General features: G+C 42.0%; 1 protein-coding gene across 3 annotated transcripts in view; it reads left to right on the top strand.

Annotated features, from left to right (window-relative positions):
• Positions 1-23,121, top strand: part of SLC6A1 (solute carrier family 6 member 1) — a 61,954-nt gene that overhangs the window by 20,317 nt on the left and 18,516 nt on the right. For 2 of the 3 annotated variants that reach the window (XM_065845476.2, XM_071813022.1), the window contains exon 2: positions 22,333-22,767. In XM_065845476.2, the coding sequence (XP_065701548.1) occupies positions 22,533-22,767 (235 nt within the window). In that variant the 5' untranslated portion in view covers positions 22,333-22,532. Of the gene's footprint in view, positions 1-4,420; positions 4,499-22,332; positions 22,768-23,121 lie in introns of those variants that run through there. The other variant, XM_065845477.2, reaches the window with a different exon arrangement.

Below are 23,121 nucleotides of genomic sequence, written 5' to 3'. Positions count from 1 at the left end.
CAAATTGCCAAATACCTGGCAGGACATGACACTGCAAGGAGTGTTCAGCCTGGGGGTGCTGACAAGTGATGAGCTGTTCCAAACACCTTCCCTTGCAGATCACAGGGGAGCTTGCAGAGCTGCCACTACAAAATTCATGTTTGGGGCTTTTTAGAAATAGATAAACTGATCAAGGATGTACGGCTGGCATGCAATACACATGGTACCTCATAATACTGATGGGTTTGTTTTTCTGTTTTTAAAGAGGTGCTTTTTGTAGCATGTTGTACACATTTCCAAATTGTTTGAAGTTAATGGACCCTGAGACATAACCCAAGGGTAGAAGGATGTTTATGTCATTTAGGGGGCTTTTTGTAGCAGTTTTGATGTGCGTCAATTATGCCAAATTCATTATTCCAAAACACATAGAACTTCTGCTTCCCTTTGATTTCTTTTTTTTTTTTTTTTTTTTTTCCAGAAACTAGTATTTGGCACTGTTACCTGTGTGGCTGTGGCATTTTCTGTTCAGCTAAGGGTTGGAAACTTTTAGATGGGAGGTAGCTAAACTCTACCAAGTTGCTGCTGTGGGCGGAGGGGAATGAACTTTGTTGTGCCCTTGCTGTTCTCTCTCAGTTTCTGACCCAGAGGAAGTGTCCTCAAGGATTTACTCCTGTGATTGCTATTGAGTCCTGCTGTTGTTGTGGTGGGATTCTGGGAGCTGAAAAAGAGCAGAAAAATACCTGCAGAGCAGATATGTGAGAAATAAGGCTTATCATTACGTTGCTCATTATTAAGTTTGTTCTTTGATTTAACAGCTTCCTGGAACCTGGGATACGCTACCGGTCACATCTGGGGTAGAATTCATCAGCTATTTGTTAGAAAAGGAGAACTACAGATAGAATGCAATTACCAAAGCTGAAATTTTGCCAAGACTCCGGATTTACTTGTTGAAAAGTGCCAAGGCATCTTTCACGGTCACAAAATGTGACACTTACCTTTTGGATGGTACACAAGGATAGGCTTGTTGTGAAGAATATGGTTGCAGAAATAATTTGCCTAGCATATAAATAGTGTCTGCATGTGGTAGTATTCCTCAAGAGAAGAGAGAGAAGCAGTTGAGCTGCCAAGCAGTACAGATAAATTGTATCTGAAAAGAAAAAAAACTATTGGTTACAGAAGGATATAGGTAATTAGTACCATATGTTGTTGCGAGCTTCTTTCTTCAACCGAGCAGTCATGTATTACAGTGCAAATAACTGGAAGTTATTTTGCATGCCAAATGATAGCCTTAAGTTCTTTGGGACTGTGAAGGTCTTTCTCCAAAGCTCTTGGTTATTTACTTTCTCAGATAAAACTGGTGGTATATACCTAAACTAGCAAGATGACAGACAAAATAAACCCCACTTCTGAGGCTGTTCTGTACCATGAAACAAGCAATATTCTGAATGTTGATATCGGATGCCTATCTAATATTTAGTAGGTGTTATCTGTGAGATATAATTGTGATGGGAAGAGAGGTTTCCTTTGGTTCTACAGGAATGTATGCTACTCCAAGATCTCTGTAAAGAAAAGAGGGTGAAATTGGGTAAGATGCAGAGATGGGGAAAGCTAGAAGAACCAGGGGTGTGTGTAGTGTGTAAGGGGTGGATTTTGAAGCTATACAGCAAAGAACAGATCTTTTCCAAAAAGTCTCATCAAGAATAAAGTGCTTTTTACCAGTAGGTAGGGAACACTCAAATATTCAGAATTTTATATGTAAATTTGACCTCTGGCTTTCTGAAGGCCAACAGAGCAGGACTTGGCAAACCCCAGAAGGCACATTAGCAGTGAACACTATCCAAATGACATTTCAAACACTAAGTACAATACCTCTTCTCTTATATCCCATCTGTCGTTCTTCTGTCTGTCTAGCTGATTTCCTGGAGTCTTGTCATATGGCAGTGTGTTTATCCTCATCACAGACTGACTTATCCAAGATTTCCAGTTTGGATGAGTGAAGGAATATAACCGCAGTGGAATTCTCTGCTGCCTGAGCTAAGCTTTCAGAATCTCAGTGTGCCCCACTAGAGCAGTTAGGGTAGGACCCAGGACTTCATCTATAAGTCAGTTCTTGACCCTGTGCCTTATCATCGAAAGCCAAAAATCATTTGTCTTCAGAATTTGAAAACCGATAGTATGTGCTATGGCAGAGGATCCATCTTACTAATTCTAGTACCTGTACACCTCTGATCCTGTTAAAGTCTCCTTCTTTGATGGTCGTTGCACATGGACTCCTAAATTACTTTTGTTTCCTTTGCCTATTTCTTTTGTTGTTGTTGTCTCATTACTGCTGCTGGTAAGTTTTTCCACTTGGCATGGCATCATAAAATGAGTGTGTTCTCAGGCTTCACAAGGGGCTGACATGATCCTTCCAGCCTGGGGAGACCATGGCCAGTGTTTGAGCTGTCTGGAGATAAGTGTGTGTAGTTGTTCCTGTTGTATTATCTACTACACACACTAAGATGCTGCACCTTTTTGTCTGGAGATCTTCCCAAATCCACCAAGAAAATGAGGACAATGGAGGAGTTTGCTTTAGTCGATGAGGACTGGGTTAGGGAGCAATTAAATAGTCTGGACATCCATAAATCCATGGGTCCAGATGGGATGCATCTGCGGGTGCTGAGGGAGCTGGCTGAAGTCATTGCTGGACCGCTCTCCATCATTTTTGCCAAGTCTTGGGAAACAGGAGAGGTGCCCGAGGATTGGAGGAAAGCAAATGTCACTCCAGTCTTCAAAAAGGGAAAGAAGGAGGACCCGGGTAATTATAGACTGGTCAGCCTCACCTCTGTCCCTGGGAAAGTAATGGAACAGCTTATCCTTGGTGTCATCTCAAGGCATATCAGAGATAAGAGGGTCTTTAGGGGCAGTCAGCATGGCTTTACCAAGGGTAAGTCATGCTTGACCAACCTCATAGCCTTTTATGAGAATGTAACAAGGTGAATGAATGATGGCGGAGCAGTGGATGTGGTCTACCTTGACTTCAGTAAAGCCTTTGACACAGTCTCTCACAGCATCCTCACAGCTAAGTTGAGGAGGTGTGATCTAGACAATAGAGTAGTGAGGTGGGTTGCAAACTGGCTTAAGGAGAGAAGCCAGAGAGTGGTGGTCAATGGTGCGGAGTCCAGTTGGAGACCAGTATCTAGTGGAGTGCCTCAGGGGTCAGTACTGGGGCCAATATTATTCAATATATTCATTAACAATTTGGACGAGGGAATTGAGTGTACTATCAGCAAGTTTGCTGATGACACCAAGCTGGGAGGAGTGGCTGACACGCCAGAAAGCTGTGCTGCCATCCAGCGGGACCTGGACAGGCTGGAGAGTTGGGCCGGGAATAACCTGACAAAATTTAACAAGGGAAAGTGTAGAGTCCTGCATCTGGGCAGGAACAACCCCAGGTTCCAGTACAGGTTGGGAAATTACTTATTAGAGAGCAGTGTAGGGGAAAGGGACCTGGGGGTCCTGGTGGACAACAGGATGACCATGAGCCAGCACTGGGCCCTTGTGGCCAGGAAGGCCAATGGCATCCTGGGGTGTATTACAAGGGGGGTGGTCAGTAGATCGAGAGAGGTCCTCCTTCCCCTCTACTCCGCCCTGGTGAGACCCCATCAGGAATATTGTGTCCAGTTCTGGGCCCCTCCGTTCAAGAAGGACAGGGAACTGCTGGAGAGGGTCCAGCGTAGGGCAACAAAGATGGTTAAGGAATTGGAGCACCTCCTTTATGAAGAAAGGCTGAGGGAGCTGGGGCTCTTTAGTTTGGAGAAGAGGAGACTGAGGGGTGACCTTATTAATGTTTATAAATATACAAAGGGTGAGTGCCATGAGAATGGATCCAGGCTGTTCTCAGTGGCAAACAATGATAGGACAAGGAGTAATGGGATCAAGCTGGAACACAAGAGGTTCCACTTAAATTTGAGGAAAAACTTCTTCTCGGTGAGGGTGACAGAGCACTGGAACAGGCTGCCCAGGAAGGTTGTGGAGTCTCCTTCCCTGGAGACATTCAAAGCCCACCTGGACACATTCTTGTGCAACCTCACCTAGGCATTCCTGCTCCAGCAGGGGGATTGGACTAGATGATCTTTCGAGGTCCCTTCCAGTCCCAAACATACTGTATGGGAATTGCGGAAGATTGGCGAGGAGGAGAAAGCTAAACACGCTCAAGTGACCCGTAGCTGGGGTATAAAGAAAACACATACATCACACTAATTGTTTTACTGACCTTGTGTGCTTGACAAGTAGAACCCCTGTGTTAGATAACACAGGCCTGGGAGAAACTCTGGACACCTTATCACTGTGTCTGAGATTCCTGCTTTGTTGTGAGAAAGAGCGGGAGGCTGCGCCTGCCTGAAGCCGTGAAATACAGGTGAGCTCAGCAGGCCCAGCGATCTTCCAGCAGGGCTAAACTTACCAGCGCCTGCGTCCCCGCTTACGCCGCCTCTGCCTGGGAGCTCAGGTGTAGCTACGGAGATCCCCCAGTAGAGAGGTAACCAAAATAAACTTGCTCTTTGCAATTACATTGGTGGCCTCTGGCTCTTCTCGCGACGTGCCTGTGCTTGTGCACACACATACTGTGATACTGTGACAAGCCGGCACCTTTTGAACAGAACCAGTAGGTGGGTAAGTATATGCAGGTGCTGGGAATTTGGGAACTATGGGATTTCCTATAGCACAAACCACCAGCTCTTACTTACTGCAGCGTGTGGTCATCTCTGGCTGCTGCCATGGCTATCCTATGCAAACATGGAGAGGATTCCACATGGATATGTACTCTGCCTCTTGGTATTGCTCTCGTTCACCTTCTTCCATCAGTTCAGGATTCCTGAGGAGCAAGGGGTGTGAAGAATTGCAATCCCAAGGAGTTAATCTTCTCCGGCTGTGATGTGTTTCGGAAGTATGAAGCGGAAGAAGGGAAGAATAGAAGCTGAGCTGAGTTTCAGAAGTGCTTCTTCTTTAGACCTTTGTCTGTGATGTAGGGTTTTTCTCTTGTGGTGGTTTGTTTGGTTTGGTTTGTTTTTTTTTTTTTTTTTTGCAAACATGGCTGCCTGCAGGAGTCTTTTCATGCTTAGTATTGGTGCTGCTCTCTCTGAACTACTTTATTTTGTTATAATTACCATGATTTCTTCTGGGGTCTGTAATCTCTCAGATCAAGCTTGGAAATGCAGACTTTGCCCGAGAGTGTTCAAAGTGTGTCTGGCAGTAGCCTTTCAGTCATAAATAACGAGCATTTACTATGATAAAGTTTGAAGAAAATGGGTGGTGGTGAGTTTTTGGATTGGGGGGAGGAGGTATGTATGTGTTTGGTTTTTTTTCCCTTCAATGCTTTTTCAGAGAACTGTGTTCCCTAGCTGGAAGATATAATGGCTATATGAATTGCTATTTAATCAGGGATGCTAATTAAGTCTTAGCTCTTTAATGCTTTCATGGGAGAGTTGTATATGATTTGCAGTGGCTGGAATTGCAGTTGCAGGCAATTAAGCTGTTCTTGGCTCAGCAGGACCCAAAAGTGCAGTTTTATGAGGGATATTTGGGTCTTGAAGAGATCCTGCCACCTTCAACGTTTTCCTTGGTCTGACAATATTTGTTGTTTTTGAAAGGAAATAATCTAAAGCAGTGAGTCAGTGAAGAAATACGTTCATTTCAGATTTTAAGTAGCCTTTTTTGTCTGTATAATTACAGTAGTACATCTACTTTTATGACACAGTTAATTGTTGGTTAAATATAAAACCCATTCTTACTCAGCTCTTCAGCATTGCTTGTTTAGTTTTATAATGCAACTGAGAAACACAGGTTCTTAGCCATGACTGTCTGCTATTTTACTCAGATGCTAACAAAGGGTTCCTACTTATAGGTCTTGGCAACAGTTCTCAATCAAGTGGATCAAACTTAATACAGTGGAGGGTCTTAAATGAGAATTTTTGCAATGACCAGCCTAAAGAACTGTAAGATGTATGAGCTGAAGGGGGAGAAAATGCGTGGAATACTTATCAGGCATATGTAATACAGACAAAACCAAACCAGAAGCTAAATACTGCAACAAACAGCATGAGGTCTGCTTAGTGATTACAAATGGACTGGGATTTTTAGGTTTTGGGTTGGTTTTTTTTTTTTTTAGTCCCCCAAACATATCTTGGTAGTTGGCATCAGTGACACTTTGTGGTGGTCACTGTAATATTTGGTCCTCTAGGACTTGATTCAGGAATCATGTCGTAGCCTTGCATCAAATAATATGCTGTTTCTAGGCATGAGGGACAGAAGGGAGAAGAAAAATATTCTTCATATTTCTTTATCTGAATACTGCTTGGAAGGGCAGACTTCTCTTAAGAAAAAGGTAATTCGGAGAAATTTCAGATATTTGAGGCAGGAGAAAGAGAGCACCAGATGGACTTAGGAGCTTTTAGGTAAAAAACATGGTATAAATCATAACCTGCAAGACTAGAGGAGTTTTTTAATTTGTTTTCAGCAGAGTCAACTCTTTCCTTCCCCCGCTCCCCCTCACTAAAGTGGCAGTTGCTTCTCAGCAGGGCAGGAGCTGGTGGGAATGGAAATGCAAAAGTGATAAAATAAACAGTCAGGAAATCTGTGAATGGGCTCAATAATGTCATAAGGAACAATGCCAGATCACACTGAGCAAAGGTCAGATAGTTGGTCTTTTACCTACTCCATGAACACAGGTTGGGAAGGTTACTTTTCCTTTGGCTCAGTATCTTCCTTGTCTGTGCTTAACCCCAGCAGAGCAGTCTGAAGTGGTACTATCCTGACTTCAGTCTACTCTGAACTACTTTCAATTAACTGCACTAAATAAGTGTTAGAAAAGCAGAAGTGATGGTTGTAACATTTACTAACAAATGGAGTCTCTTTCTACTTTGTATTTGAAACCCGTTCTGGAGCTGAGATGAGCTGACTCTTGTCCTTCAGGATTCTTCCAGGTTTATTCTATGCAAAGCTTTTACTGCTTGCTGATTTGAGTTTAGGTGTACTGCAATCCTACCCCTCTGGTGATCAGACTCCACAAGGTAAGAGGGGAGTTGTTCATGGCTGAGGCAGTCAGACTTCAGATACTAAAAGCTACCCAAGAATCTGCATACCCAATTACTGCTAAAGTGCTCATTCAGATACATGGAAACTGGTGAGACAAATCTTTAGGATACTGTGAATTATACTCTGTGGAGAGAAGAAAAGGACAGGTGTGATCTAAGCTGTTCTTTTTAATTTCATAGTCAGTGACCTTTGAAAACTTCAGTGTTATCCATCATAGACTGCCATACTGATATCTGTATGGGAAGAGGTTGAACTTTGAAATGTTTGCAGCCACTCAGCCATCCAATCCTCTAGTTCCAGAGAACATGTGTTTTGACTGATGTGGAAGTCTTTACGGTATAGAGCAAAATAGGTCTTTGTGAAGAGCACTAGGTTCCAATTCCAGGTCCATCAGTTCCTGTTAGATGGCTGTGGCCATTCCACCTTTCAGAGTCTTAGTTTATAATTGCTGTAAAGTAGACAGATGATCCTGTATTGATTTGTTTATTTTTTTTAATGTTTTAAAACTGTTACGTCTAACGTTCTAACAGCAAGGAATTACCATTGGTGAGAGAACTCATAAGCATCATGCAAGATCAATATTTCTCTAACTCATTCAGGTGTGAAAACACGTATTTTCCTAAGATCCATTCCATGTGTTTACCTAGAAATCTTCTCCTGCTTTCAGTGGTTGTCTGGGCAGTGCTAAGATACTAATTGAAGTAGAATGCATCGATCCTAAGGAGTCCCTGCGGGAGGATTAAGTGAAATCTTCGAAAGGAAAAGTGTGGAGTAGCACATGTACTATGGTATGGCAGCAGAGCAATAGGCATTAATCCAGCCTAAATAACACTGGGAGACTTGAAGCCTGCTGATGAATAACATTGCTCATCTATTATCCATAAGCAGCTGAGAATACAGATTTTCTTGATTGGCGAGAAAATATGACTGTCCCAATTTTCAGGCTGTTTTTCTCAAATTAAGAGAGAGTAATATTGCATCTGTGACTGCCTGAGGACACTTTTCTCAGATCTCCAATTGAGAAGTTCTGGCACAATAATCCAATTTGGACACCCTGAAAATAGGGGTCATTTGTTAATATTTGAATGCCAGAAATGTGCTCTGTAGCATATGCGTGCATGGCTGTTTCTGGTGGAGATCTCTTGACCAGCTCAGAGTACGGCTTGGTGACAGGCGTATTTTACAGGTGACCAAGAGTGGTATTTCCAGATGTGCTGAAGAATCACACCTGAAATGCAATTCTTGCAGATTTTTGAAGATTATGGACTTAAATATCAATTATGGATCTCACCGAAAGCAATGTTAAAACAGAGCATTGAATACTATATAACTGCTGCTGTTGGGTCACATGGAGTTTTTTTCTATTTTTTTTTTTTTACCTTACAAACAGGTTTCATCCACATAAATGCTGTTATCTGTAGTGGAATTCAAAGAGGTTGAGTAATTTTAAAGAGAGACACTAAAAAATATGGTTTCTTGGGCAAATTTGAAGCAGACTCCACTAATTGAGAAGTAGATGGCTTATTACTCCTATTTCAAGGGGGAGCTTGAGTGATTGCTGCCTTGAATCAAAAGTTGGGCTCCAGCTGGAGTTCTTGAAGCAGTCCAGCTAGGGAAGGAGGTGTAAGCTGTGTTTTTAGTGCTGTTAATTTCATTAATAATAGAGCTGCTGTCCAGGGACAGACTAAATTCTTCAACCAGAAATATGAACGGACTTGAAGTGCTTCAGTTGAAAGGTGCTTTTATTTACTCTGAGAATGTATTCATCAACATGGCTTGTGTTCCAGACATTTTAATGTCATTTTTATACATACTTACAGTCATTAGTTTGCAAACGATGATTGAATTAGCAAATTAGATTCCTTCACCCTTGGCAAGTGCCACAAACTTTGCAATTGCAAGGCTGTAAAAGCCTGAGGGCGAGAGAAAGCAGTTTCCAAAAACAGGGAAAAAAACCCACCCTGTACCAAATTATTTGCTGCAGCAAATAAGGTTTTGTCCAATATGTTTTCTGATGTGCTGTTGTTCAGGTCAGGCAGATGGAAATCAAGCTGGCAATCTTGCAGATTGGTACAGGTCCATCCATTTTGAGAAAAAGGTAAGCCACGTATGCGCTCTTGCTTGGTTTGAAAACGCATTTTTCCTTTTTAAACTTCTTGCTGTTTAACTGTGTACCTTCAGAAAAAGGCAAGCAAAAATCAGCAAAATCATATCTCCCATGTATAATATTTTTGCTCAGGTAGCTTACTATTCAAACTCCTCAAGAAGGGTGTTTGCCTTCTAAGACTCTGGCTTGGACTTTATACAGAAAAAAAAATGCCCTCTGAGATCAATGAGAATTGTGTCTTGCAGCAAATGATACCAACTAATGAAGCTTCTGCCTTTGAATGAACAGCTCTCCTCTCAGAACATAAATGGTCAGTGGGTTCAAACAGAAGATTTAACATTTTCTTTTTGATGTTACTAACAAGGTTTCTCAAGCACTTCTGTTGTGTCTCAAAACTGACTGGTCCTTGTGAACAAGAAAACTGACTTAACTTACCCAGATGGCTTAGCTGGGACTTGCAGGTTTTCTACTTCTCCTGCTTGTTGGTCTGGGTTCCTGACAAGCTTAATTATCCCAATTAATTACAAGACTAGTGTGGCATCAGCATCACTGACACAAATCTTCCAGAACTGACAAGCTCTAGTTCTGAGGGATAGATTTTGAGAATAAAGTTGCCCAAATATTAACTTTGGTTTTCAGATTGCAGCATTAGCCTTTGGTTCCAAACTGTCTTGTGTTTTCCTTGATATGTTGATGTTTACCAGATGGTGTCTTTTCTTTAATAAAAGTAGCAGGCTTTGATTCATGACAGAAACCAACATTTGTTGTTATCTGGCTTTGTGACCCTATCAGTTGGCTTTCAGTTATGAGTAATGTCAATGTTGGTACATGGATGTCTCCTGGTAAGTTTGCTGTCAGTAGATGTGGAGGGGAGGGGAGGAAAAGGCAAAAAAACCCCAACTAGCAAATTAATGCCTTCATAAGGCAGAAAGTCTGTGTTTATAGTAAATAAAGTGGATGGTTTATCTTATATTTAAAATTAATTATTTTGTGCTGGAGCTAGCCGTTCTTAATGGTTCCAAACAAGAACAAATATTATTGGGTATACAGGAGATTGTTCAATCTGTTTCCTTCGAGCAAAGCTTTGAAGCTATTTAGTGGCTAGAATGCTAGAGACAGGTAAAACCAAAATTACAGTGATGGGTTTACAATGCATGTTCCCTCCATACTGCAAACCTTTGCACTACATTTTAATGTGTTCTAAATAATCCTATGCAAAAAGCTGTTTAGAATCATCACTGAAGTAAGAAGGTAAAAATGAGCACTGTTAGCCATATAAACAAAACGCCATCCCACATAGGTATGACTGGCCTAGACCAAGGGATCCTGAGTTATCTCGGCCCAGAACCTGCAGCTGAAGTGCCAGCAAGATGCATGAGAGCCGTGTATGAGTAGGGGCTGCACACAGAGCCTCAAGGTTAGTACCTTGCGGAGTCCAAATATGAGGCCCATTGTCACGTGTAGAAGACTTGCTACCATGAGCGTATGGAGAATATAAAAGAAGATTCACATCCCTTAAAGGATATTTAGTTACAGAAAGTTGAGTCTGAGATGTTGCTGAATTGTTGTTAAGGGAACTAGGGCTGCAAAATACACAGGGTGCATTTGTGTTTTGTTCAGAGTGCTGCCAACTTTTCAGAGCAGACTCTGACCCACTGGTTGTCTTGAAACAGACTTTCAATGTAGCCTTAAAATCTCTTGGGACAGGTGTGAAACCTTGCCCCGTTGTATTGTAAGGCAATTGACCCATCAGTTAAAACCAGCAAGGACTGGTTTTCAAGTATAATATTAACCACTTGGAAAATTCCCAAGTTTGTCTTGAGCTTTTTTTTAAGTGAAATGAAAGCAGATTGTTCCATTTATCTCCCACCTTCAGAGTGAGCTTCCTGATTGTTTGTCCTTATCACTTCAAGCCAGAAAGTTTTAGAGATTTGCTAAGCACCTCGACATTGCAGCTTCAAATTCATCATTTGGCAGGAGGGGAGAGGGGAGAATTTCTTGCTCCCATTTAAACTGCTTTTTAGTTCAGAGTGAAATCCCATTTAAACTTAAATGTTTGGATTGAAGTTCGAGGATCAAAGAGAACAGAACAGAAAGAAAATGTGGCTTTAGCTTGGAGCTGTATCTGAAAAGAGTAACCCCAGATTCAGGGCTTTTCTTGCTTTCTCTTCTGCACCCCCCTCCAAAAGGGGATGTTTCTTCTAGTTTCTGCTGAAAGAGCCTTAACTGCATAATGTGTGCCTGCAGTCTTTTTTTGTTTGGTTTGCAGTATATGATAACTGCATGCAAGAATCACAAATGTAAAGTATTTTCTTATTCAGAAATTTGTTTTGTATGGCTGCTAAAATTGAGTAAGGGTTTTTGTGGGAGTTGGGGCGGGGGGGGGGGGCGGGGGAGGGGGACGGGGATGAATTGCAGCGAAGTGATACGAATTGGAAGAAGCTTAACTTGCATTAGGAGAGCATACCCAGCCCCTAAAAACATGGACCATCACCTCTCTGTTTGTCAAAATGGATCTCCAGCCCTGAGTCTGATGTGTGGAGCTTTGTGGATCCCGTCTGTGGGGTGAGTCTCTGAGCTTTACACAATGTCCCCCTCTGGATGTCACCCAAAGTGACTTGCCCAGTCACACAGAGAAAAATCTCATCTCGGGTGTGCTGAGATGTCATCCTGTGAAGAGTAAGTTGGCCGTGACACTTCTAGGCAGTGTTTTCAGTTTCCAGACAAAACTAAATATCCCCCGCTTTAGGAGCTGGAGGTTGCGGAAGGAGTACATTAAACCAAGGGAAACATCCAGCACAAAAATACAGTATTTTTGCTGCCCAAACTCTATTTTTATTAAACCACAGCTTTTGAAAACTTTTTACTTAAAGTTTTCTTCATCATCATCATTTTACAGAAATTGTTTTTCTAGCTCTTTGGCTTCATAGTGAATCACAAAATGGAAACTTCATTTTTTTAAAGGCTAATAAAAATAATTGCAAAAACTTAAGTTTTATTTCTCTCTCCTCTCCCCCCACTGGTGTGGATATGCCTTTTCAACTGTTAACAGTTAACAACACCCATTTTAAGACAGCATCTGGTCTAAATTTGGCGTGATTTGGGTGCTGGGAATTACATGAGAAATTACAGGTTGAGGAGCACTATGCATTTAGTGAAATTCTGGGTGTTTGGATCAGATTTTGTGAATTTTGGCTTTGAAAGCTTGGTCAGGGCAGACAGCTTGCAATAGGGAGTGTTGCCTTTGCAGCTCCCCCTTCCTCTGGGCTTCTTGTAGCAATGCTGTGAGTGTTCACAGGGTGCTGATCAGTAGTCACTGCCTGTATTAAATATGGGAAACTTTAGGCTGGAATGATGCTTTTTCTGATGTGTTCTGACATGTGGAGCAACATGCTTCTAACTACTCTTGCCCAAAACAATAATGCTTGGGGGAAAAAAAAAAAGGGAAAAAATCTGCACACTGATAGATGGGAGATTCTTACAGACCTCAAACAGACCAAAATCCCAGGAGACTCAATCAGCGCACAGGGAAGGAAGGCAGAGTGTTTTATGTCATGTTTTATGTCATGTTTTCACAAAATAACTCTGTAGTTCTTCAGGGACATGGCAGCTCCCAAAGAATAAGGCAGTGCATTTCCTAGGCTTCCAGTAGCACTAGTGACCCCAGCATGATGCTGCCCTGGGGCTGGCTGTGGCAGATTTGGCTGAGCTGAGGCACTGGGCTGGTGGGCCAGTTTCATATATTTAGTTCTTCACCCCTATGTCCCCCAGCCTGTGCAGACCTCAGACCTGCAGCTGTCTGTAACAGAGCAGTTGGAGCAGCTCTGGTCTCAGAGGGATGCTGCAGCCCAGCTCACACAGTGACCCCCTTCCTGCAACACTGCAGGACCCTCTCCTATATTTCTAGGCTACCCAGAGATGGTTACCTACCAGTAAATGTGGCTGTATCATATCAGGGCATTCTGGTTTTGGAAGAGAAACAATATGTGACTTGCCAGACTAATAAAAATTAAATAACAAACACTAACTCCTGTTACTTACACTGAAATTGTTTTTATTTTTTTCTTGCGTAGAGGGAGGCTGTGATCTTTTTTGGAACCTTTATGTGCCTTTATTTGCTTTCACGAGGCAAGCAGTCTTTCATACCTAATCATTTGTACATTTGTAAAAAGAGTCTATTAGAAAAGTGCAGCAATATTATTATTGAAGGCTTGGGGATTACACCGGGACTCAAAGAAACTCTGCTCTAAATTCTGCCCAAGCCTACTGCTTGGGTGAATTACTTTGCCTTTGTTGTACTTGCTGCTCCCTTTTTCTGCCCTGGCTTCCTGCGTTGGTGTGTCTCCAAGGTCTCGTCTCTGTGCAGCTCGGAGCCAGCACAAGTTCATTGCCCTGACGCAGGAAGCCAGAACTGCCCAGGGAACCGCTCTGCTGAGGCAGAAACAATTGGGGCAACTGTGTCACCAATACCAAAGAAGATACAAAACAGGGGCAAGCTGTTTGCTGGAGGGAGCTAAGGGTGGTGACAGGGAGAGGAGTGGATGGAAGGAGGGTGTCTGTAATGGGAGCAAAATCAGGCTATCGGTAGTACTTCTAAGTCAGGACTATGATTTCTGCAGCTTGGAGCAGGGTGTTTCATCTCCTGCTCTCCTGACCCTGCTTCTGTGGCCAAGAGGGACCTGCTATGTTGGGTTATTTCCTGGGGGTTAGCAAGAGGATGCTGACTCTTGCCAGTCGTGACCTTTTTTTGAACCTCTTTGTGCTCCCTACCAGTTGCATTTTCTACACTGAAAACCAGCTGTGGGCTCTTGGGGAAGGCCTTTGGGTTTGCACAACACAGGTTCTTATTAATACCAATTAGGTCTAAAGAATGATACCCAACTAATGTGAGGAACAATGAGCAAACCCATTTTTATACAGCAGTAACCCTGGTCTATAAAACTTCAACAGTAGACAAGAGTCCAAATCAGGAACATTGACCTTGGCTAGATGGGTTTTCTAGAGTAAGTTTTATTGAATGTCAAATGGTGGTGAAGCCAGAAATGGGTGTGTGGTAATTATTATATTTTGTTGCTGTAGTCAGCCTAGAAGCTAATAATAGAAACTGTCACAAATACTTTATTGCAAACAAATACAACAATGGAAACAACAAATACCATATTCAGTAAGGCAAGAATCACCAAAGTGTCTGAACAAGTAAAAACATCACATTTTAAGGGCAATTTGGTTCTGTTGTAAAATGCTAGAAATCTATTTGAAGTTTGGCCCAGAAAATTTTTTGATGTGTAAATAGAGAGTAGTAGGGGCAGATTGTGCTAACGTGAGCTGAGCAATAATATACTCAAATAATGTATGACTACACACAGCCTTGGTAAAATCACTGGGATTGATTGGGAAGTAATGTTAGTATAGAGCCTTGTAAGAGGCTGATTATCAGTTACTCAGTTTTCATATAATTCCACAATGACTGGAAAAAGTTCCTCTCTCTTGACATCTCCCACTGTGATCCATTTTCTATTTTAAACAAAAGTTATACATGGCCCAGATAGGAAAATCATTACAGGCTTACAAGAAAATATTGCCATTTTTGAAACAGGGTTCAAGCAGACTCCCAAGATTGTCAGGATAATTTTGCACTTGTGCAAGTGTCTTTTGCTTTATATTTAGTCTTATGTCAACAAGAACAACAAAATTTGTTGTCTTTTTAAAATAACCTTAGCACGAGCTATATGGTCAGCACTTTTCATTATTTTGGATCTCACATTTCTTGTTTGTTTCTTTTTTTGTAGTTGCAAAGGCATACCTTTGCTAGTATGTTCTTTAAAAAATAACTATGAGACATTTTTGTGGAAAGTAATAAACATTTATTTAAGCATCTGACCATAATATGCCCTGACAACAGTACTTTATAAGATATAAGCTCTTTCTGCACGTTAGACCTTCATATCTTTTACACTAAGACTGAATTTCACACCAGGAGGGCTCTGTGCACTACAGAAGATGAATGTAAGTCTCATTACTGAGCTGAAGATGGAATTAGGGAGTAAATGCTTGTGGTTTGAGCTCAAAATTATGCAAGTGTCTCCAAAGGGACCTGTGTGCCACAGAAATGTGAGCTATTTGGTGGTGTTGTTTGGCTTCTGTTTTTCATCTTTGTTTCTGAAGTACTGAATTATTGCTGCATGTGAAGACTAGAAAATTAAAAACTTGTTTTTTCCCTCTCGGTGGTGGTGTGACTGTCTTCCAGCCATGGTTGTAGATGCTATCCTTACCACTGCTTTAGATTCTGGTGACAACTTGTGCATCCCCTGGGAGACAGATAAGTGCTATAGAAATGCTGGCACACCTTAAGGAGAGGAAAACCAGAATATTTTTAGGAAACTACTTTATTTCTTTCCCTCCCATGCAGGCTTTTCTGGGTAGCTAGAAATTTGTTCCATGAAGGGTGGCTAGAACTGGTAGCAAGCAGATGAGTGTTGATGGCATGAAGCCTGCAGGAGTAGGTGTCTGTGTTTGATCAGTGTGGGTGAAATCTCTCTGCAAATGTTTACAAATAGGCAAGGGAATGAAACTCCCACCACTTCCATCCCATTTCCCCTTTCAGGTAGGTGTTCTAGTCTGAGGTGTGAGAAGTTGATATTTTAGTGGTACTTAATATATTGTCAACCTGCAGTTTGCATCTGTTGTGTCACCAGGCCTCTTGGAGGAGACATGGCACATGCAGTCGTTTGCCAGCCTGCTGCCCACTGCGTTGCTCCCTGTAACTTCTCAACCTGGTGATCGGGGTCAGCCATATTTGACAGAGAAGAACCCAAAATCTTCAATGCTTGATAAGCTTCAGAAAATCAGAGGCAAGAGACAAAAGTTAATCCATTTCCTGAGAAGTTGCAGCTTCCAAACCTGTATTAGACATTAGAGAAGTCACAGAAGAGCATGTCATGCATCTCCCGGCACTGAGAAAAAATTCAGCATATATCGGTCATGTTGGATCCCGCTGCAAGATGCAGGCTTGATCAATCTCCACCTGCTTAAAAGCATTTCAAACTCCTCTCTTTAAATATATTATTGTAGATAACTTCTTAGCGATTTGGTCGAAGCTACATTTTTTGGCCAGCCCTGCCTCTTTTTACTGGAGTTACTATACTTGTTGCATCAAATAAGATGTTACAATATTTATTTTTAGTTTTGTTACTGTATTTAAAAAACCTCCAGTTCAAGCAGCACTTTTGGGCAACTTTTTTGAAGCAGGGGTGACGGGGGATGGAAGAGGAGTGTGGGTGTACAGGGCATGTTTGTATGCCTCTAAAATACACCCTAAGTACATCTTACTGAAGCTTGTTTCATAATTCTGTATTCAACCAAGTGTTCATATGTTTTTTTCACACCCAAATCAGAGTACTGTTCATAAAAAAAAATATCTTGGAGGTGCAGCATGCAGGTTTTTTATGAATGTTTTTTGCTTTTCTATACCTTCTGAAGATTTTCCAGCACACGGCTCACCTTCTTCCAGCTGATAACAATACATCAGTTTACATCCCCTGCAGACGTGGCAGCTTTTGTGGATTACCATTTCATATTTAAGCATGCATAGCTTTCCAAAGTATCTCAGCAAAGTACATATGTGGTGTATAAATAGTTGAGAAGGAGGAGTAGAGAGATGCACAGAATGTCTACATACAGCTTATAAAACCAGATGTTCAGAGAATGTGTAACTTAGATTTCTTTCTGCAAGTGTGGCTGTTAATAGTGAAAGAAATATAGCTGGCTGGACAAATTTAATCAGACAAATGCTTGATCTGTGACACTATTAATCCTGTAGGTCTAATTTATTTTTTTTCTTTAACCAGAGGGAAGATCATGCTAAAGTCAAAGTATAGACTTTTATAGCTTTTAACTTGAAAATAACAAGCTGCTATGGACAAGTATCCAATCTAATTTCGATACTACATACAACTCTATTTTGGGCCTACTTCAGAAGTACTAACAGCCAGCTAAGGTCCTTCATCTGTTGCTCCATTATCTTTGGAACCCTAATGTACTTCACTAACTATACATGGGAATTGGGTGAAATCATGTGACATTTTATTAGGCAGTAAAAGTATTAAGAGCTACTATTTAGTTTATGCAAGCTAAACACAAGAAAACCATTACAGAAAGACTCAGGCCATTACATTCACCTAAAATCTAACAGTATTTTTCAGATAAGGCCCTGTTGCTAGCAAGCTTTTCCACAAGTAGATATTTGCACAAAACCTAAACCCTCTGTAATTCCTTTAGGTAAAATCAAAGTGGAAATATGGACAGTGGTATTTAGATTTTGTGCCTTTTTGTGGTGAAAATAAAATTGCCTGTAGTTAGTCTTCTGGAATAGTAATGATTTTCCTGCCCAAATTTGTCTTACCTCTGATCATTCTTGCTACTGCTATTATTTTGTTATTTTGCAAAAGATCAAGTCATCTTCAGTCTCCATTTGCTCAGCGTGGTTTGCCAGAGCTCTGTGGAACGCTCAGCTGGGGAATTGGATGCCAGTGCAGATGCAACAAAGGACAGATTTTGTCACAGTGATGCTGGATTCCACATATCCGTCTTAAGAAATGAAACGGGGACAAGCACCCTGAAACACTTCTGAAAATGGTGATGGCTTTTTGTGAACAGCAGAGACTACAGGAAAGTTCAGAAGAGGTGAACCAAAAGAAGAAAAGGAAATAATCTGTTTTGTCTCTTCTCTCTTTGTGGGCTTCCTTCCTTCTTTGCTTGCTTCCTTCCTTCTTTCCAACAATATCTCTCTCCTATAAAAGAATAATAAAACAAAGCTCTCCTTGTGGACATCTCAGAATGGAAGTCCAATGCACTCAAGTCCTCTTTTTACACTTTCTATATTTCAGTCCCATTTAATACACTCCAGCATGCTGCTGACATGGGATATATGTTTTGCTATTAAATTTACATATGCACGGTCTCCTGACTTGATTGCCCAATACAAACAGAACAAAAGTACAAACAGCTTGTGGCCGCAGTGGGGCAGAGGAGTCATACCTTCAAATTTTTATGAAGCCAATGTGGCATTATCTATAACAGCATTTCTTCAGCATCTCTTGAACGAAGCTGCTGTAATATTGCCTTGTGTGGAGCCCTTAGAGCTGCCTCCCTCCAGAGAGGGAGGAACACAATGGATTGCAGGGGAGGGAGTAATGAACTTTGAATGTAACAAGGTTCATCATTTGAAGGAGTTGGGGTTTCCTGCTGACTATGTGTACTTCTGAACTGTCCTATATTCCTTTTGCTATCACTTGTGAAAGATAATAGTAATATTGCTGTTCACTTTCATTTTATGCAGCCAGTTCTAAACTCTTCAAATCCACTTTTATGCAGACCAGGAGAGAAAAATGCTTTTATTAATTAAGTGGCACTCTCTTTGTTCCAGTTACCCTGGTTGTGCTTATTACCTTGGCTGCTATGTGTGCTTGGCTCTCTCGAGGCATCCTTCTCTTGTGTGGTGGTGATGTGGGACAACCAGATGGTATCCAGCCCCCTGTTTTAGAGGGCTTTCTCCTCTTGGCTCAGCAACCCTAGTAACTGAAGTCAAGGAAGCTCTATTGTGCACTGAGGAATGTGGTGAGAAGCTGCTGTGCCCTTCCTAGCACGCTCAATGTTGGCATGAAGGAACTGGAGAAGCAAAGACCAACTTATTTAAAAGATCTCTCCATCTTCTTCCCACAAAGCATAACGTGCATAGCAAGTGTCGTACCTGCTCTGCTGGATGACAACTACAGTTTGTATTTCGTTTTGCCCAAGCCAACCCCCAGAGCTTACATAAGTGTCTTTTTGTCCCATTCCACGTCAGACCAATTTAAAATTTAAATCCCAGTGCTGTGGGATATTGCCTAATCAGATTAGAGGGCACGTACCAAGTATCTTTACAGCTGTATCATTAGTTCTTCTAGATTGTTGTATGTAAGTTGTGGATTTTGAAGTCCTACTGTATATGAAGAATGTGGGTTGGAGGTTAGGGGTTACCTCTATTCTTGTAATTTATTATCATTTCTCAGACTTGGAGAAAATAATTTTTCATAGCATGGAAAAAACCTTAGTTTCAAGCCTATGGAGTGAAAGCATTTTTTCATTGTGTGATGCTGATTTGCTCTATCACCATATATGCACAAATGTCCATGCACTGGCACCACTGACAGTAACTTCTCCAGCAGGATTTGCAAACAGAATAATGGCTTCAGCAGTGGTAGGACAGGACATATGGCTGTAGAGCCTTCCTACCCTCCAGCCCTCATCCAGGTCATTGATAAAGATATTAAACACAACTGGCCCCAAGGCTGATCCCTGGGGAACACATCTCCCTGTGTGGTTGTCTGAACTACTGCTTTCAATCTCTTTTCACATTAAAAGCCCCAGGCTGCCTGCCAGCCCCTCTCACCCTCGACACAGGTGTGTGCACACTTGCCGGGCTGTCTTGTGAAGTTTCAGCCTGACATTCAGCAAGCAGGTCTGGGCACCTTCCTCCACGAGGACTTGCAAAATCCCAGGTTCTTTGCTTTATTCATGAAGATTTTTGAACTAACCCTCTGGTTTATCTTTCTCATGGACCCTTATACTGGACTAAATTACTCAGATTATTCAGCAGAGGCTTTAATGCATACCCAGAAGTCTGCAGGGTGTGATGGGCCTGGAAGCGCTGGGGATGGCTCTGCCCCAGCACTCACCTGTTTGGAGGTGTCAGGGGGCAAATCCACCTTCCTCTGGGCTTGGTCACTTTGGAGATGCAGCACAAATCCTTTGCTGGAGTGCCAGCTGGGAGGATGAGTTTCTTCCTCATCATGAGGCAAACGAGAGATATACATATATGTATGTATATGTATGTAGTGTTGGTTGATTGGGGGTTTTTATAATGTTGTTTTGGGTTTCTTTTTTCACTCATCGTCAACACTCAGCCTCTTTGAGTACTTGGAAACTCGTACTGATGATAAAGCACAGGCCAAATGTAAATCCCAACAACAAAATCTAATCTAGTACAGGACCCATTTGTAAAAGTACTAAAAGACCCTGATGATCCTTTGCTTAGCGGAGCCTGTGTTGGTGACACAGAAGCCCTGTCAGTTCTGTGTGCTCATCAGCAGGTGGTGCTGGCCAACTGTACATGGTTCGTGCTCTCCTAGAGCTCTGCACCAGCAGCTCTTGGATGTGTCCCTGGGGAGGTCAGATCCCAAGGTGAGCTCAGTCCAGCCTCGGAACAGGAGCCCCATTTTGCCCATTTTGCTGTATGTCCTTGAGCATAAGGAACTGCTCGAACTTCTGACTACAGCCAGAAATGATATTTATTGGAACACGAAGTTGGACAGACTTGCTTTGAAATATGGAAAAACAAGTCCAGTTTTATGAAGGGGAGATGCGTACGCAGAGGGACTTGTGAGGACGTGAAAGTTCATAGATGGATCTTCCCTCTTTGAGTCCCATCTTGAAGTGGAACACAGAGGACAGTTACAAGCGTGATCCTTGTTTCTCCTCATGCCAGCATACCTACAGCTGATTCTCCTTCAGCTTCCTACTGAAATATTTTTTTTAATTATTGGATGTGACCTTATAATAAGCATTATAATCATGCAGTGAGCATAAATGAGAAGTTAAAGAGCAGTGTTTATAGTGGAGTCTTTACATGGACTTATTTTTTTTTTCTTTTAATATCATTTACAAATAGGAGTGAATGGCTAATAATTTCAACCTTCCTTTACACAATCTGTAAAGAAAATTATTGTTGATCTTTGCATGACCTCGTGGCCAATGTTGTCAATGTTGCCGTGAGGTCTATCTTCACACTGGCAAGTGTTTCATTTGCTGTGGTCTCTGAGGACTAGTAACTGGCATATGGTAAAATAAGTTAATAAGAGGAACTAGACAATAAATCTATCACAAATGGGCATACAGATACAACAGGCACTAGCTCACTGTGTTTTTTCCAGTTGAAGTGGAGCTGGGGAAGTTTGCAGGAGTTACATGTGCTTTGGAGTTGACTGAAATAGCCCAGGTCACTTTCATAATGTGTATTTGATTGCTTGATTTTTTCTTTCTTTAGATTTTGGAAATATATGTAGAACCAGTAATGGTTTTTGAAAAGCGGCAAGAATGCAACCCATGTTAGGAAATAGAAACTGAAAGACTGTTACACACAGTGCTTATAATTTAAGTTTAGTGAAACATTTGTCTTGTATTAGCAACTAATTATAACCACATGTAAAACTGAACATCATTACCCGGGGTTAAGTCCTGTTGCTTGATCTCATTTGTTGTTTAATTCCTTTGGGAGTGTTTTAGAGAAAGGTGCTTTAGATGAGTGCACATTCTTCATAACACTTTAAATTCCCTATTAAAGGTGGCAAGTGCTGTTCCTTGATAGCCACAGACTTTTTAGCAGGGCCTGTTGTGATAGGACAAGGGGTGATGGTTTTGAACTAAAAGAGAAGAGATTCAGGCTGGACGTGAGGAAGGAATTGTTGCCCCTGAGGGTGGTGAGAGCCTGGCCCAGGTTGGCCAGAGAGGTGGTGGATGAACCATCCCTGGAGACATCCCAGGCCAGGCTGGACGGGGCTCTGAGCAACCTGAGCTGGTGCAGATGTCCCTGCTCATGGCAGGGGTGGCACTGGGGGAGCTGGGAAGGTCCCTTCCAACCCAAACCATTCTGTGATTCTTGTAAATAAAGGAACTTTACAATCATGGAAATTCCCCATGAGTTTTTTAAATGCATAACAATGAAATTGATCATTGTACAAGTTCTGCGTTGTTATAAATATTATTTACTAGGCTGTTAAACAGAAATCTCATTACTGATTCATCTTCTGAATAGAGATATATAAAATCTGGGCTGAACACTGTGCGCAATCCAGTGCTGCATTTTAGAATTATTTTGTTTCTGTAGATTTGTAAGAGATCTATACAGAAAAAAATAGCAACTGATGGCTTGGAGATGGTTTTGATGGACCATAGTAGTTCTGCCCAGCTTCCTATCGAGTCACGAAGGGAAATCCAAAAGGGCAGAGCCAGCCCTTCCATGAGCCACCTGCATTGCAAAGCACTTTCGGCAGCGAGCTCTCTGGTCGCAGTACGTTTTTAAGTTGCCTAAAGTACTGTTGAAGCAAATCTGATTTGTGTGACCTTGTGTTTTACAGATCGATCCAGACACTGGTACAGGACTGGGGATTAGTTCACAACCCATCCCGGCAGCTGGGAGCCCGGGGAGGTGTCTGTCCCACTGAAGCCGTGCCTGCCCGGGGGGGTTCCGCCAGCCGCAAAGCTGCTGTCCACGTGGACCGGGGCGGAAATCTCTCGTCCGGCTGCTGCCAGAGCCTCTCCAGCCAAACCCAGAGACATGGCAACAAACGGGACAAAAGTGGCAGACGGACAGATCTCCACGGAGGTTGATGCTTCAATTACCAATGACAAGCCGAAAACCTTGGTAGTAAAAGTGCAGAAGAAGAAGACGGATCTTCCAGACCGAGATACTTGGAAGGGAAAATTTGACTTTCTTATGTCCTGTGTAGGTTATGCTATTGGCTTAGGGAATGTGTGGCGATTTCCATACCTTTGTGGCAAGAATGGTGGAGGTATGTTTGCCGTTTCATTCTTACAACCCAGGATATATTTCTGTATTAGAATTCACCACAAAAATTATCAGTGAAACAGAACTTGATTTTAGCAGCTTTTTTACTTGTATTAGGTGTGCTTTCTGGTTTGTTTTGTTTTGTGCTTTTTTTTCTTCTTATACTTTTCCAGGAGGGCTGGAACCATTTTAGAGTGTGGTGCTCTGCTTTGAAGTCTGCTGTGGAGTTTATTCTGCCTTCTACTTGGCAGGTGCTCTTAAAAGACCATAAGACATTGGAGCAGAACTAAACCACATTGTCCTCCAATCCTTCAGAAGCCTCTCTTTTGGACGGAGTTTTAGAGAGGATTGCAACTTG

This window comes from Patagioenas fasciata, chromosome 10, assembly GCF_037038585.1.
Source record: "Patagioenas fasciata isolate bPatFas1 chromosome 10, bPatFas1.hap1, whole genome shotgun sequence".
Classification (NCBI taxonomy): Eukaryota; Metazoa; Chordata; class Aves; order Columbiformes; family Columbidae; genus Patagioenas; species Patagioenas fasciata.
The sequence above is the reverse complement of the archived record's forward strand: the minus strand, read 5'-3'. Positions and strand labels throughout refer to the sequence as shown.